The following is a 14540-nucleotide window of genomic DNA, read 5'->3' as shown; positions in this document are numbered from 1 at the left end:
CTGTGTAGAATGATGTTGCACAAAGTATATTTAGATTTTCTCCATAAACCCATGCACAGGGTGTATATGAAATTGTCTCAGCGTAATTCTGTAAAGATTTTCACACTACAGTTCTCACTATTTTTCTTGCCAATTGAAAAGTGCAAAGCTTTTCTCAAAACACTGAAAATACTTATAATCCAAATAGAAAAACACATGCATACAAAATATAGGTGATTGTAAGATGCTATACGCAGGATTTATTTTTAAAGTGCTCCCCTGCTTACAGCTAACTTCACTCCACGTTGTAAAGTGCCCTTTCCAGCTAGCTCCATTACTTTTAATAGGGGACATCGCGCCACTAGCAGGAACTGGCCCTTTTTCAGTCTTTAGTCATTTCCATCATATTCAATGATTTCATATATGAGATCCTTTTAAGTGCTAGGTTACAAGTGGAGCGCAAATTAGCTCTCCCGCTCACATGTTAACTTTGCTAGAAGTAAGCTTTTTGCACCGTATTACAAGTTTGCACATGAGCGCTAACCCGACAAGCACAAAAAGCTGAATTTGTAATATTCCCCATTAGACTTTGATGGAGTAGGGAGAGTGGGGAAAAAATTTAACACCATACTCAGGTGCAAACTGATTGTGTTTAACCAAGTGTGCTAACCTGTAATGAAATATTAATATTTCACATTCCAATGTTCTTCACATAGCAGAAGGTGTTTTTTTGAAAACAAATATAACTATACCTATATATATTTAAAAATACTTGGAACATATTCCCTTATGTGAAAAACATTGGAATGTGAAATATTTCCAGTAAATACATAGTTTAACACTTAATTAAAAATGAATATTGCATAAATATATATATATATATATATATATATATATATATATATATATGTCTATATATGTATACATATGTATTTATGTGTATATATATATGTATGTATGTATCTCTGTTAAAGCCCTGTGCAGGCCTTTTTTTCTAACCCATGAGACCTCATATGTTTGAGCCCTTATAACTTTTTTATGCAATATTTTCTTTAATAACTTTTATTACACAGTGTTATTATGAGTGCAACTGTACTGTACAATGTACAGATGTGTTTTATGCAACTTTGTTTTTCTTGCATAACAGTTAACCAGAGCTCTGAAGTCGCACTAAACCAACTCGTGTTAAATTCAATTGCGCTCAAGAGAACATGTTTACTTTCAACTAGTAATACGCAAGATACATCCGATGCACGCAAAGACAAACGATAAACCCCTTATTGCTTGTGCGCAACAGTTAGCTCGTCACTCGTAATCTAGCTCTAAATAGAAACATAAAAGCACTGTTTTTGTTGACAATTGTTTACTGTTGGTTATAAGATTATGACGGGAAAAAATAGGACTAAAAAAACTCCCAAAGTGAAGAATACGTAGGCCCGGGAAGATTCTTAATTCTTGTGCTCTTAAGTAGTCTGCAGGCATGAGGATGTTTCCCCACAGACATTCTTTTAAAAATGTAGACAAGATGGCCACCTCAATAAACTGTAGACACCCTTAATTAAGATGACCACTGTTACATAAACAGCACTAAAATAAAATATGGATGCCTCAACGTGAAAAATATTTCCTTATCCAAAATGGCTGTTGAAATGACACCTTACTAGCATGCTCCAAACCAAAGGTGGCTTCCTTTACATAACAGCGCAAGCACTGAGGTGGCCACAGAAGGAGACAAGCAAAATATTAGTCACCAAAAGGTAAGTAGAGAAAATGGAGCAAAAGCAAACCTATGACTAAGAAAAAAAGGTGGCAAAGCAAACAAACCAAAAACAAAAGGAATTGTACTGCAATAAATATTGGGGTCCACCTCTTCCCACTCAAGCGAAGCAAAAGACCTGATAAAGCAGCTGACAACCACCCACTCACCCCCAAAAAATTAAGAATATTTACTGAGCAATTTAAAAAAAGACATAATAATGAATAACACGTGGTACCCACTAAGAATACTTAAAGGGACACTAAACCCAAAAAAATTCTTTCATGATTCAGGTAGAGAATACAATTTAAACAACATTCTCATTTACTTCTATTATCTAATTTGCTTCATTCTTTAGATATTCTTTGCTGAAGAAATAGCAATGCACATGGGTGAGCCAATCACACGTATATCAAGTATATCAAGAGAATGAAGCAAAATAGATAATAGAAGTAAATTAGAAAGTTGTTTAAAATGGCATGCTCTTTCTCAAGCATGAAAGAAAATGTTTGGGTTTCATGAACCTTTAAGTTAATGTAAAGCAGAGGAGGGGCTTACAAGATGGCTTTATACAGTGTCTGGGTAAATAATGTATTTGCTAACATTATATGTTGCTGCTGATGGTTTTCATTTATGAAAGTTAAGCTTTATATGAAGCCAAAGGCCTTACCACAATATGAGTGGAGCATTTTTTCAATGCAAAGTAAATGTTATAGAAATGTATTTAGCTTATTTGCATACGATAGAAGATGGTATAACATATGCTGTCATATTGGTATCTGTTTTCCAGGGTGCAAACGGTATGAAAGGAGAGAAAGGAGATCATGGTTCACCTGGACCCCATGGAGCATCTGTGAGTATGGGACTGAAAGGGATATTAATGGGTTTTTGTGATTCAGACAGAGCATACAATTCTAAGTACATTTCCAGTTTACTTCTATTATTAAATTGGCTTTGTTGCCATTGTATTCTTTATTAAAGAGATACCTAGGTAGGTATCTAGATCACTAGATGTCAGGAAATAGTGCTGCCATCTAGTGCTCTGGCATATAAATAACATTCTTGCTAAATTGCTGCCTTATAGTGCTGCAGACAGGTGCATCCCTGCTTTTCAACTAAAATGACCAAGAAAACAAAGAATTTTTTTAGATATGATACTTACAGTAGCAGACCTGGGAAACCAAAACAGCTTTCCAAACTTGACTTGAAAAAAATGTGTTGCAATTGTCTTTAAACACATTAGTAAGATGAGGATATTTGAACCTAAAGGAGACTGTCTGTCATAATATGTAAAATGTATTATAGCTATTAACATTACTCTACTCCTACTTCAAAATGCAAAGCAAAGGTGTGCAGTGTTACTTTTAATAAAGATCTTGTTCCTGCAAAGGGCACTTGTTGTTAGACACTTTAATGATTAGATTCAGTACAATGACAGAATAAATAAATTAGCTGAGCTTTACTGAACAAGTCATTTATTTAATAGTATTTGTTATCATAATGTATTGGGTTGATCAGTTTCCTTGTTTCAGACATATATTTTTTTACAGCATTCATGTCTAGGAAATGTCAGCGTCCCTAAGCGAATGCTGTACATGTAAAAGTAACTAGGTATTAAGAAGACCTAAAGCAAATCAGCTGAAAAGCATTAATATTGCTATGAGAAGAACTTTGTTCTTATATCTTAATTTATCTTCTGATTGGGTTGAAAAAGTATGAGCCCTGGACCACAATATGGACCTCTTTAACTTTTAAAGGGACGTGAAACCCAAAATGTTTTTTTTTCATGATTCAGGAGCAGCATCTGATTTTAAATAACTTTCCAATTTACTTCTATTACCTCATTTGTTTTTGTTATCTTTATATCCTTTGTTGAAAAGATTACCTAAGTAGACTCAGGAACTGTTGATTGGTGACTGCACATATATGCCTCATGTTATTGGTTCCCAGCTAGGTCTCAGTAGTGCATTGCTGCTCCTTCAACAAAGGATATTAAGAGAATAAAGCAAATTAGATAAAAAAAAAAAAAAAGAAAATTGGAAAGTTTAAAATTGTATTCTCTATCTGAATAATGAAAGAAAATATTTGGGTTTCATGTCCCTTTAACTAGTGCCCAGCAGTTCTTCAACCTATCTCCATTTATAATTTAGGAATTGTTACTGCCCTTCATTGGATTCGGTGTGTATATTATTCAGTCTATGTATATGTATATTTATTTTCTTTACTAAATAACTGTTATTATATATACTTTTATTTTTATTCTTTATTCATAGATTTATTAATATAATTTATTTGAAAAGGATAGGAAGATGTGCTATATTCCTGACTATATTTTAGTTTTATATATATAAAGTTTTATATATATATATATATATATATATATATATATATACAGTATATATGCTTTTTTTTAGTTGTGGAATTATTACAGACTCAACTGTGTATATGTGATGTCAAGTGAAATTACAACCTTGTCACATCTTCAATAGACATTTATGTCAAACCTTCCAATTAAACTTGTTAGTGTGACACATTTATTGCATGAATGATAAATACATTTTATTAAAATGAATACTATAATAAGTTGGAAAATACTACATGTGCTATAACAGGATTAAGTAATAGGAATAGTGCGCGTCTTATACCATTTTTATGTAAATAAGTGAAAGCAATGCCTTGTTACATTCACAGTATTTCTGTAGTTCTGTTGAGACCCCTGGCTTATTCCAATCCTTTATAAGAGCTATATAAAGTGATTTTTTAAAAATTGTAGGTCATCTCAAACAGATGGTATGGTCGGTTTTAAATGGTGCATTTTAGATGTTAAAGTATTTGTACATGCACAGTTCACATATATTAATAAACTATAATATGACAATCTAAAAGAGTTTGAACATTTAAAACAATGTTCATAACATTTCACAAAATGATATTAAAGAGTTAATTGGCCACTTTTTTTTTATTATAAATGGAAACGCCTGCACTCAAAAACATTAGGGAGTTAGCACTAATATTGGATCAAAACACCATGGGGCCGATTTATCAAGTGTCGGGCGGACATCGATAAATGCCGACAGTATACGCTGTTGGCATTTATCATTGCACAAGCATTTCATGTGAAATGCTTGTGCAATGCCGGCCCCTGCACATTCGCGGCCAAACGGCTGTTAGCAGGAGGTGTTAATCATCCCGATCGTATCTGATTGGGATGATTGCTATCCGCTACCTCAGGGGTGGCGGATGAGTTAAAGAGCAGCTGTCTTTTGACCGCTGCTTCTTAACTTTTGTTTCCGGCAAACCTGAAACTCGCGCGGAAACAGCTGTATTCGCAGCTTCTTACATAGTCCCCTATATCTTACATTAACTACATATATTTTGCTTCTTGTGTACATGTTTGGAACCCCCATAAAAATACCTTTTTCAAATACCTGAGAAAACTATTTTTCCACGTTTACCATAAATGAGTATACAAATATCTGATTATTCTGTAATATCCCATTGGTAATTCATGTGTCTTAACTAATTTAAAGAGCAGAGTTTCTAATGGATTGGAATCCCATATAAAGTAATCCCAGGGTATTCATGAGTAGGGAGATGCTGGTTTGAACCAAAAATGGCTCAGACTTCATAATAAAAAGAAGGAAAATCTGATACAATAGAACATATTTAATTTATTTTTGTCATTGTTTTTTTTTTATTTGTACCAGATTATTGGCCCCCCAGGACCACCTGGACCCCACGGTCCTCCCGGCCCAATGGTAAGCAGATTTATATTGTATTTGTGCATTAAACTGTTTATTCTGGTTACTAAAGTAACATTATTAGATGTCAATTTTAAAAACTAGTTAGAAAAAGCTATAGATTTTAATGACCTATTAAACTTGTTATTATTATTATTTTTATTATCTTTAATTTATTATGCCCATATAGCACTGAACAACAGAGTGCAGACTACATATTATATTACAGAATTATAGGATAATAGGGGTCTTGTTCCAACAAACAGCTTACTATAAAAAATAATGTAGTAAAGAGAACATAATAAAATGGGTTTGATAGAAGCACATGTAATAGAATGAGAGATCATCAGAGCGTTTTTAAGTTTTAGGGTACAGGGAGACATTCAGACATATATGTCAGAAATGCAGTTAGTGACATAACATAAAAGCTCAAAACCAATGTCAGAAGAGGATTTAAATTATTGTTTACCAATAGCATAAAGGTTATATGGAAACTAAATATTGTATCATGTTTCTCAATGATGAGTTGTACAAATACAGTAGGAGAGGACCAAGAACAGTACTTTGTAGCCAATCAGTGCTGACTCCACGGGAGTGAGCTCAATGTTATCTAGATGGCACAAATGAACTAGCACTGTCTAGTTGTAAAAAATTATCAAAATGCACTGAGATAAGAGGTGGCCTTCAAGGGCTTTGAAATAAGCATGTGAGCCTACCTAGGTTTAGCTTTCAACAAAGAATACCAAGAGAACAAAGCAAATTTGATGATAAAAGTAAATTGGAAAGTTGTTTAAAATTGCATAACCTATCTGAATCATGAAAGTTTAATGCTGACTAGACTGTGCCTTTAATAAGGGCAGTCTCACTTGAGAGTAGAGGCTGGATCTGGTAAGTCCTTTAGGAATAAAAAAAAAAGGTAGGAAACCATATGGTAATGGATTAGTCTCTCAAGCAACTAAGAGGGAAATGAGAGGTTAGAAATCAGGTACAAACTGTGAAAACTAGTCAATTCTTTTGTAACCTTTTGTTTAAAGATGCCCACTTTTATTTTAGGGACCACACGGACTGACTGGGCCAAAGGTAAACATGCACAGTATCATCTTCCTTAATAACTTGAATTGTGCATGTGTAAATGTTGTGTGATACGTGTATTTACTGTTATTAATTATATTGTAAACCTTTAAGCTCTTTTTATACCTTATCACCTGAAATTGCAAGTCCCAGCTAGGAAATATACAAAGCTCTGCATTTGCTTTTGCAATAGCATAACAAAAAACTCAGAGTATAGATTTGTAACATGCACTATAATGACTGTCATGTTCCGAAGCATTTGCCGCTAATGAAAAAAAGGTACATTTGTTAAAACTCTACAAGGTATCACAGCGCCACTAATCTATACATTAAAAAAAACTTTATATATATATGACACAAAAATCACTCTTAAATATTTTTTATTGAGAATATATTTTTATTGAGAATATATTTTTACATAAAATGATTGTTCCACAATATTTTTCTTAAAAAATACATTGTAAAACTATGTTAATATGCATATATTTATGGGGATTACAGTGAAAGGAGTAAAGGCCTGATAACGATTTCTGGGGTGTTCATTTTGTCATTAAAGCATATATTTTTTTTTTTTTATTATTGGTATATTCCAATTTGAACCTTTCTTTTTATTAATTTTGAAATCATTTGAAAGAAGCACTTTAAATCAGTTTTTATAAAACAATTTTTCCCAGGTGTAAACACATTAGCATGTTAAAAATAAATGCTATACAATATAGCACTTATTTTTTTCCTTTTTAGTACAGGGTTCAGTAATACTTACATTAGATCAGATTACAAGATCTTAAAGGTTTACTTTAAATGTTTTGCAGATTCCAGTTTGTACTATTTAATATGTAAACAAAAGATAAATCATATTATGTTTGAAAGTATAATTCATTTGAAAAACAAGTTAATTTTAAGATTAAACCCAATTGTATTCTAGCTAAAAAATCTTGGCTATTTCACCCCCATAAGCACATCATTGTATTGAGTGCTTGTTGACAAACTGGAATATGTATTGATGTCTATGACTGACCCTGTTCTGTCCCAGCTAACACAGTCAACAAACATTTTACATTTAGGGTGAACCAGGGTTAAATGGTCTTAAAGGATTGAGGGGTGAGCCAGGTCAAAAGGGTGACAGAGGACCCCTGGGTCTTCCAGTAAGTAAAACAATCTATTTAATTTTACCTCAATCCATAATTAATTTTCTTTTCAGTTTCAATTCACTGATTATATTTTATTGCATTTCACCTTTACACACATTTATGACAATGGTATTGCTGGAGCAGAAACACAATTATCCCTTTTGTGTGTTCCACTTACAGTTCCATGTAACTTACCCCTAGTACCATTTTGTCATTTGTTTATATGTTCACCCTGGCAGCGATGTCAAAGCCCCAGGGTGCACTGGTTATTAATGTCATAGTCTATATGTTTGTTTTGTCATTTTTGTTTAATTGTTAATTAATCTCATGAATACTTGTGTTGATTTGCTGTGTGCTTGTTTAATCTTACTCACCATTATGTCCTTTTAAATGTAAAATAATAACAATTAAAAAAAGTTTTAGCTAAAATTAATTTTCTAAAATTTTACATATGTTAAAATATTAACTGAATGTTAACTGGAAAATAAGTGTTATATTTCACATTGTTAACTAGTTTTCACATTATTTTCCATTAGGTTATAGAATTGTTTAACTTTTATGCTTACTCATTTGTCTTGAAATAAAAAAGATACCTCAGTTCTGACTGCGAGTATTTCAATCCATATTGGGTCCAGAATATCTTAATTTTGAAAAATTGTATTTCTTACCTTGAAGGGCAAAATGTAAATTCTAATATCAGACATGAAAATATATAGTTAAAAATAAAAATTGGTTATTAATTAAGTTGATGCTGCCTTTAGCTGTGATTTTGCTCAGAAGAAGGGGAATGACTTCCCCAGACTACATAAAAAAGAATATGAATGGAAAATGGCATTCAGGGAGTGTATCGCTGGTCAGAGGCATACCATATATGGCAATATCATCTAATTACAAAAAAATAAGATAACAAATCACTGGCTAGACCCTGGACTGTTGATTACCTCAAAACACCCAGTCATTGATCTTACAAACTAATACTGCATAGAATAATATATAGCATGGTTGGTTTCTGCAGGTCCTGGTCACTTGCAAGCTTTCCAAAGTGTTATTTTACCTGGTTTCTTGTTATACTTTGTGCGTTACTGTGAAACACAATTTTAGAATAGCTATGCCTGAGTAAGCATAAAACAAATCAGTAACAGAAATACAAAATATGCCAAATTAAATCATAACTATTTATATTCAACTATTATTAAATTTGATTAAGAGTAAAGTAACAATTGTTAAATAAACATCTGTATTTTTATATATATCAGATATGCAACCAAAATTAATACTATTCCCATTATATACCACTAGAGAGCACTAAATCCAAATGAATATAAATTTCACATTGTGCTTTCCGAAAGCAAGATGTGTTATAATAGTTTTTAGTGGTATTAGAATAAGAAATGTATATTAATGAATTTATACGTTTATAAATGTTTTTGTTTATGTTATTACCCTACAAATAAAAATATCATAACTAGAAATGAATGTATTCTTAAAATATGACTATTTTAAAACCTTTTCAAAATTGTAAATATTAAAATATTTATTAATTGAATAAGTTCTTTTTATCTTAGATGTGTATGAATTAGCATTGTATTTCTTTCTACATAGGTCTTCAGAATATTATGTTTGTACTCATACAATGTATCAATATTTTAACAATAATTGTTAAAATTGAGAAGTACTCAAAATCTATCATCCATATGAATGACAAAAGCAATTAAACATAGTGAATTGTTTTGCTTGAAAAATATGTAAAGTAAAAGTGTTTTAAATTGAAACTTATATAGCAGTATCATTTGTGTATTTACTTCTAAAGTGGTTGATAGGTAATTCCGACTTTGTACAGTAATAAGCAAATATGCCTATCAAAAGATGAGCATTAGTAGGAAGTACCTAACAGTCAACTTTGTGAAATTGCTAAAGATTTGTACTCGTCCCTCATGAAAGCAGAGAGTGAGAAGATCAATCAAGGAAATCATTCAATAGAGCGACTTCTATCTTGCAATGTCCTATGGCATAGGATAACGTCATTACAAAAAATGTTTTAGAAACCTTACAAAAAAAACAATGAAAACAAAACCAAAAACTCCCAATATAAAACAGTCCACTCGCACAAAATAAAACCTTAAGAAAAATTAAACAAAAAAAAACAAAACTCATGAGCAAGAAAAGATACTTCACATTAGCAATCACGTCTTTTTTAAATCCTTTATCTCATGATTAGGTCACAGTGCTTCGGAACAACCCTGTATGCCCATGGACACCCGCTTTTTAAGATATGCGAGATTACTGAGAAACATTCTGTTCTGTCCAGCGAGACTACTTTGACATAACAGAACAGACATATGAACATTTAACAATTACACACATATACAGAAACCCTATTTGCAAACGTACTAATGAAGTGTTACAGCTGTAATTGTTTTTCCACATTGCTAGCAGTTCTCCTTTGTTGTGCAAGATATCATATATTGGGCCATTTACTACAACTATATATGTTAAACTGTATACAAATATTATCAAATAACACATGCTAAAATGGATAATGAAGAAATGGAATGTTATGTACTAAGGGACTTTAATGAGGAATCCAATGATGTTTATGAGGAAGTTGCACACACTATTGATACGCTATTCTTTGAAATTGATTCTCTGCGCAAAAAGGATATAAAATTAGATCTGGACATTAAATCCTTTTTGATATACAAGAATGACAAACGTATTCCAAGGGGATTGAGAATCAAAAAATTTCCATCATTCATTACATATGACGCTGATTTCATTAAAAAATGGAACAACATTTTGGACACCTGCTCCTTTGCATTAATTGACCTATTAATAGATTTCAAAAGAAAGCAAAGAAGGGATCTATTGCAGGAGATGAAAGAAGTGCAAATACAATTACAAGAATTTCAAAAAGAAAAAGAATTTAAAGAATATGATAAAAAATTTGAACAGTCAATGATTAGTTTCAGACAGGAACTTTGGCATTTTAAATCGAATAAAATGTCAAGAGATAAAAAGGATTACGAATTAAATCAAGTATACAAATGGTCATATGAGGAATACTCAAGGAATAAATTCAGGTCACATAAATCAGGCAAAAAGAATCCTAACAAGAAGGGATCTGGCAAACAAAAAGGAAAATCAGTCACATTCTCAGACACTGAATAAGAGATAGACTCATCAGATAATGAGAACACAGAAGAATGTGCTACAGCAGTATTTCATTCGTTACAGGAAATGGAGCCAGAAGAAGGTACTAGTGAGAAGTCAAAAAACGGGGAAGGTACAATTGCAGGAACAGCAAGAAAAAAAACACATAGAGGAAGAAGAGGCAAAAGCAACAACAAGAAAAACAAAAATAAAGCCCAAGATGTCCGGTCAGGTCAAACAGGGATACAGGGGCAAGTCCTTCCACAAGAAATATGTGACAAGATCACAAGGACAGAAAAAACAGACCTAAATTTAAATGTCATAAATTTGTCTACTGTTCCTTTAAATGAAACTCAAATCTCTCTCTTATCCAAAGGTCTCAATTTTGTTCCCTCCGCACACTTTAACCTATTTGAAACTGTGTTAGATGTGAATCGGTATGTGCGCAAGCTTACTCTACAGAAACATTTTTATGGGATGAGTGAGCAGGAGTCTAACAAAACTGAGACCAAAAAAAACAACAAATAATGAAATTTCTGATAATCTGTTTTCTTTTTCTGAATTGTGCACTATCAATGATTTAAATGAATTAATGGGGGAAGGTGATACATCCAATAGTGATATTTCTAAAGAATTAGAGGCCAGATGTGATCATGTAAAGAAGAAAAGCTCTTTTTACCCTGTACATGCCCGTCCAAAAGCTTTGGACATCTTTCAAAAAACAATTGAGGAAAAACTCACTATGCTTAGTGAGAAAAATTCAAAGAAACCAAATAACTCCTCTAATTTAACAGCCAGTGAAAAAAATGCATTAAAAAGTTTATCTGATAATGAATCAATCCTCATTAGACCATCAGACAAAGGGGGAAATGTCGTTATTCTCAATAAAACAGATTATATAATGGAGGCTAGGAGGCAACTGGATGATAAAGAGGTATATAGCAAACTTCAGAATAATCCCACGAAGTTATACAAACATGAATTGGTGGGTATTGTTTTGTTTGCAAAACATAATAATATAATTAGTGCTGCTACTAAAGATGCACTTATACCCTCGCATCCAGTTGCCCCTATCTTCCATTATTTTCCAAAAATACATAAGGATCCTGTGTGTCCTCCAGGGCGTCCTATCATCGCAGGGATTGGTTCCTTAAATGAACCTCTTAGTGATCTGATAGACACCTTTTTACAACCCCTAGTCAAAGGACTCTTAACCTATATACAAGACACAACTGCTATTTTGACAAAATTAGATAAAGTAAGATGGGAATCTAGTTTCAGATTTTTAGTGGTGGATGTCACCTCTCTCTATACCTGTATACAAAACAATAAAGGTATGGTTGCAATAGAATTTTTTCTTGACTCATATAGTGAATATGACTCAGCTACTAAGACTTTTATTTTAAGAGCTATTGAGTATCTCCTAACGCATAATTTTTTTATGTTTGGCACTGAATTCTTTCTCCAAAGGCGTGGTACAGCAATGGGGGCAAAGTTTGCCCCCTCCTATGCCAACCTCTTTATGGGGTGGTGGGAGCTGCGCCACGTCTTTGGAGAGAGAAATCCATTCAGGAATAAAATAAAGCATTTTTATAGGTACATTGATGACCTGTTCTTTGTATTTGAGGGTAGTGAATCTGAAGCAGATTCCTTTTGTGAGTTCATGAATCACAATGATGATGGAATCAGATTTGTAGGAGAGAACAATGCAGAGACCATTAACTTCCTAGATTTAAAAATTTCTGCCAATATGACAGAGAATAAAATTGAAACCAGCCTTTACAGAAAGCCTACTGCAGGCAATACTCTATTGTCATTCAAATCTTGCCATCCCAAACATGTACTTAAGGGCATCCCTAAGGGGGAGTACATTAGGGCAAGAAGAAATTGCACTAATGAAGAACAATATGAGGAAAATAGCAAGATAATCACCAATAGATTAAGACAAAGAGGCTACACTGATAATATTCTAGATGAAGCGAAAGAGAGCATAAAAGACATACCTAGAGAACATCTCCTCAGATATAGAAAGAAAGAGAACAAGCAAGCCATGACTACTGCACCTAAATTTATAACGACCTACAGTACAGACTACTACAAAATCTGTGATATAATAAGGGAAAGTGTTCCCATTTTGTACACAGATCCCATCCTGAAGGAGAGAGTGCAGCAGGGAATAAACTTTATACCTAGGAGAGGTAAAACCTTAGCCAATCATCTATCACCTTCTGATATGATGAATAAAACTAATACCAACTGGCTACAAGGAAAGAAAGGCTTTTATAAATGCAGAAGAAGAGATTGCACAACCTGTGAACATGCATTAGAGGGTAACACTTTTCATTCTAGTACAACAAAAAATGATCACAAGATAAATTTTTTCATCAACTGTAATACCACTCATGTGGTTTATCTTTTGACATGCACAATTTGCAATTGTCAGTATGTAGGTAAAACGAAGCGTCCTATCAAAGACAGGTTCTTAGAACATTTACGATCTGGGAAAGATGAGAAATCAGACACTCCAATTTCAAGACATTTTAAAAGTCTTCATGATTCAGACATGTCTAGTTTAACCTTACAAGGAATTGATCATGTACCCCATTGGAGAAGAGGAGGCAACAGGGAGGATAAACTAAATAAACGAGAGGTCTACTGGATTTTTTCACTTAAGACAAGCAACCCTCAAGGTTTAAATATGAGGAGGGACCTTGATTTATTTACTTAAATAATTGCATTTCTTCTTTGCATGTAATCACATACCATTATAAAATATCCCCTCCCCCCCTTTATGCATTGGATTTATATATTCCTCATATTGTCTCTAAATTTCAAAGGTTTAAATTAGGACAATTCTTTCTATATGTGTTATAACAAATGAAACAAAAAGTTTATACAGCTGGAGAGGTATACACAAATTCTATAACTGCAAACAGCAGTAAATATTCCCTTTATAAACACTTAACAGAATTATTTAACTATCATGTGTGATAGGTTTACATACTCTAAACTAATTGTCTGACTTACTTTCATTTATAGTTTGATATGTAGTGTTTATAAACTTAAGTATACAGTTTAGAGTCCATTGTTAATTATACCAGTATATAAATCACTCTAAATTACACTGTGTCTTTAAAATCATGGTATAAGTAAAGGTGTGTCAGATTAGCCCAACATGCAGTGAACAAGTGAGCATGCTCACGAAACATGTCTGCTTGACTATCTGACACACCTGTGTTATGTTTTTACCTGTGAGCCTGCTGGGCCTGTGTGCCTGACTATATGCTTTTACATTTGTGCCGAAATAAATTAACAGTAACTTTTACTTTGGACTGAGTGTCTCTGTGGTGCGCCCCTTCACTGGATATCTATATATGTTAATGACAGGAATAAACATGCCTTAATAAGCGTCCATGCAGGGGCAGAATTACCATTAGTGCAGCAGGTGTAGCAGTGCACCAGGGCCCAGGAGCTGGGGGTCCATAGCAGCCAGTATATACATAGGTGTGTAGATACCCATCATCATTATACTGTGCAACATATAGACACATCAGTGCAATATGCTAACATTACTGTATAGATATTCTATTATTATACAGCACAGCATATTCATCAGAGTATACATTCTCATCCTATTAATACAGAGTAGTGTACTCATCAGGGTATAGCGTATAAAAAGTGTGCTCACTGCCAGTGTATATGTATTATACATTA

The 14540-nt window shown here is 33.0% G+C and overlaps 1 protein-coding gene across 1 annotated transcript in view; it reads left to right on the top strand.

The window, feature by feature from the left end:
* Positions 1 to 14540, top strand: part of COL25A1 (collagen type XXV alpha 1 chain) — a 220349-nt gene that overhangs the window by 181212 nt on the left and 24597 nt on the right. Inside the window, exons 24-27 of the mRNA XM_053700184.1 lie at positions 2526 to 2588; positions 5443 to 5493; positions 6529 to 6555; positions 7611 to 7691. Coding sequence (XP_053556159.1) covers positions 2526 to 2588; positions 5443 to 5493; positions 6529 to 6555; positions 7611 to 7691 — 222 coding nt within the window. The remainder of the gene's footprint in view (positions 1 to 2525; positions 2589 to 5442; positions 5494 to 6528; positions 6556 to 7610; positions 7692 to 14540) is intronic.

The sequence above is a fragment of the Bombina bombina genome, chromosome 2, assembly GCF_027579735.1.
Source record: "Bombina bombina isolate aBomBom1 chromosome 2, aBomBom1.pri, whole genome shotgun sequence".
Classification (NCBI taxonomy): Eukaryota; Metazoa; Chordata; class Amphibia; order Anura; family Bombinatoridae; genus Bombina; species Bombina bombina.
The sequence above is the reverse complement of the archived record's forward strand: the minus strand, read 5'-3'. Positions and strand labels throughout refer to the sequence as shown.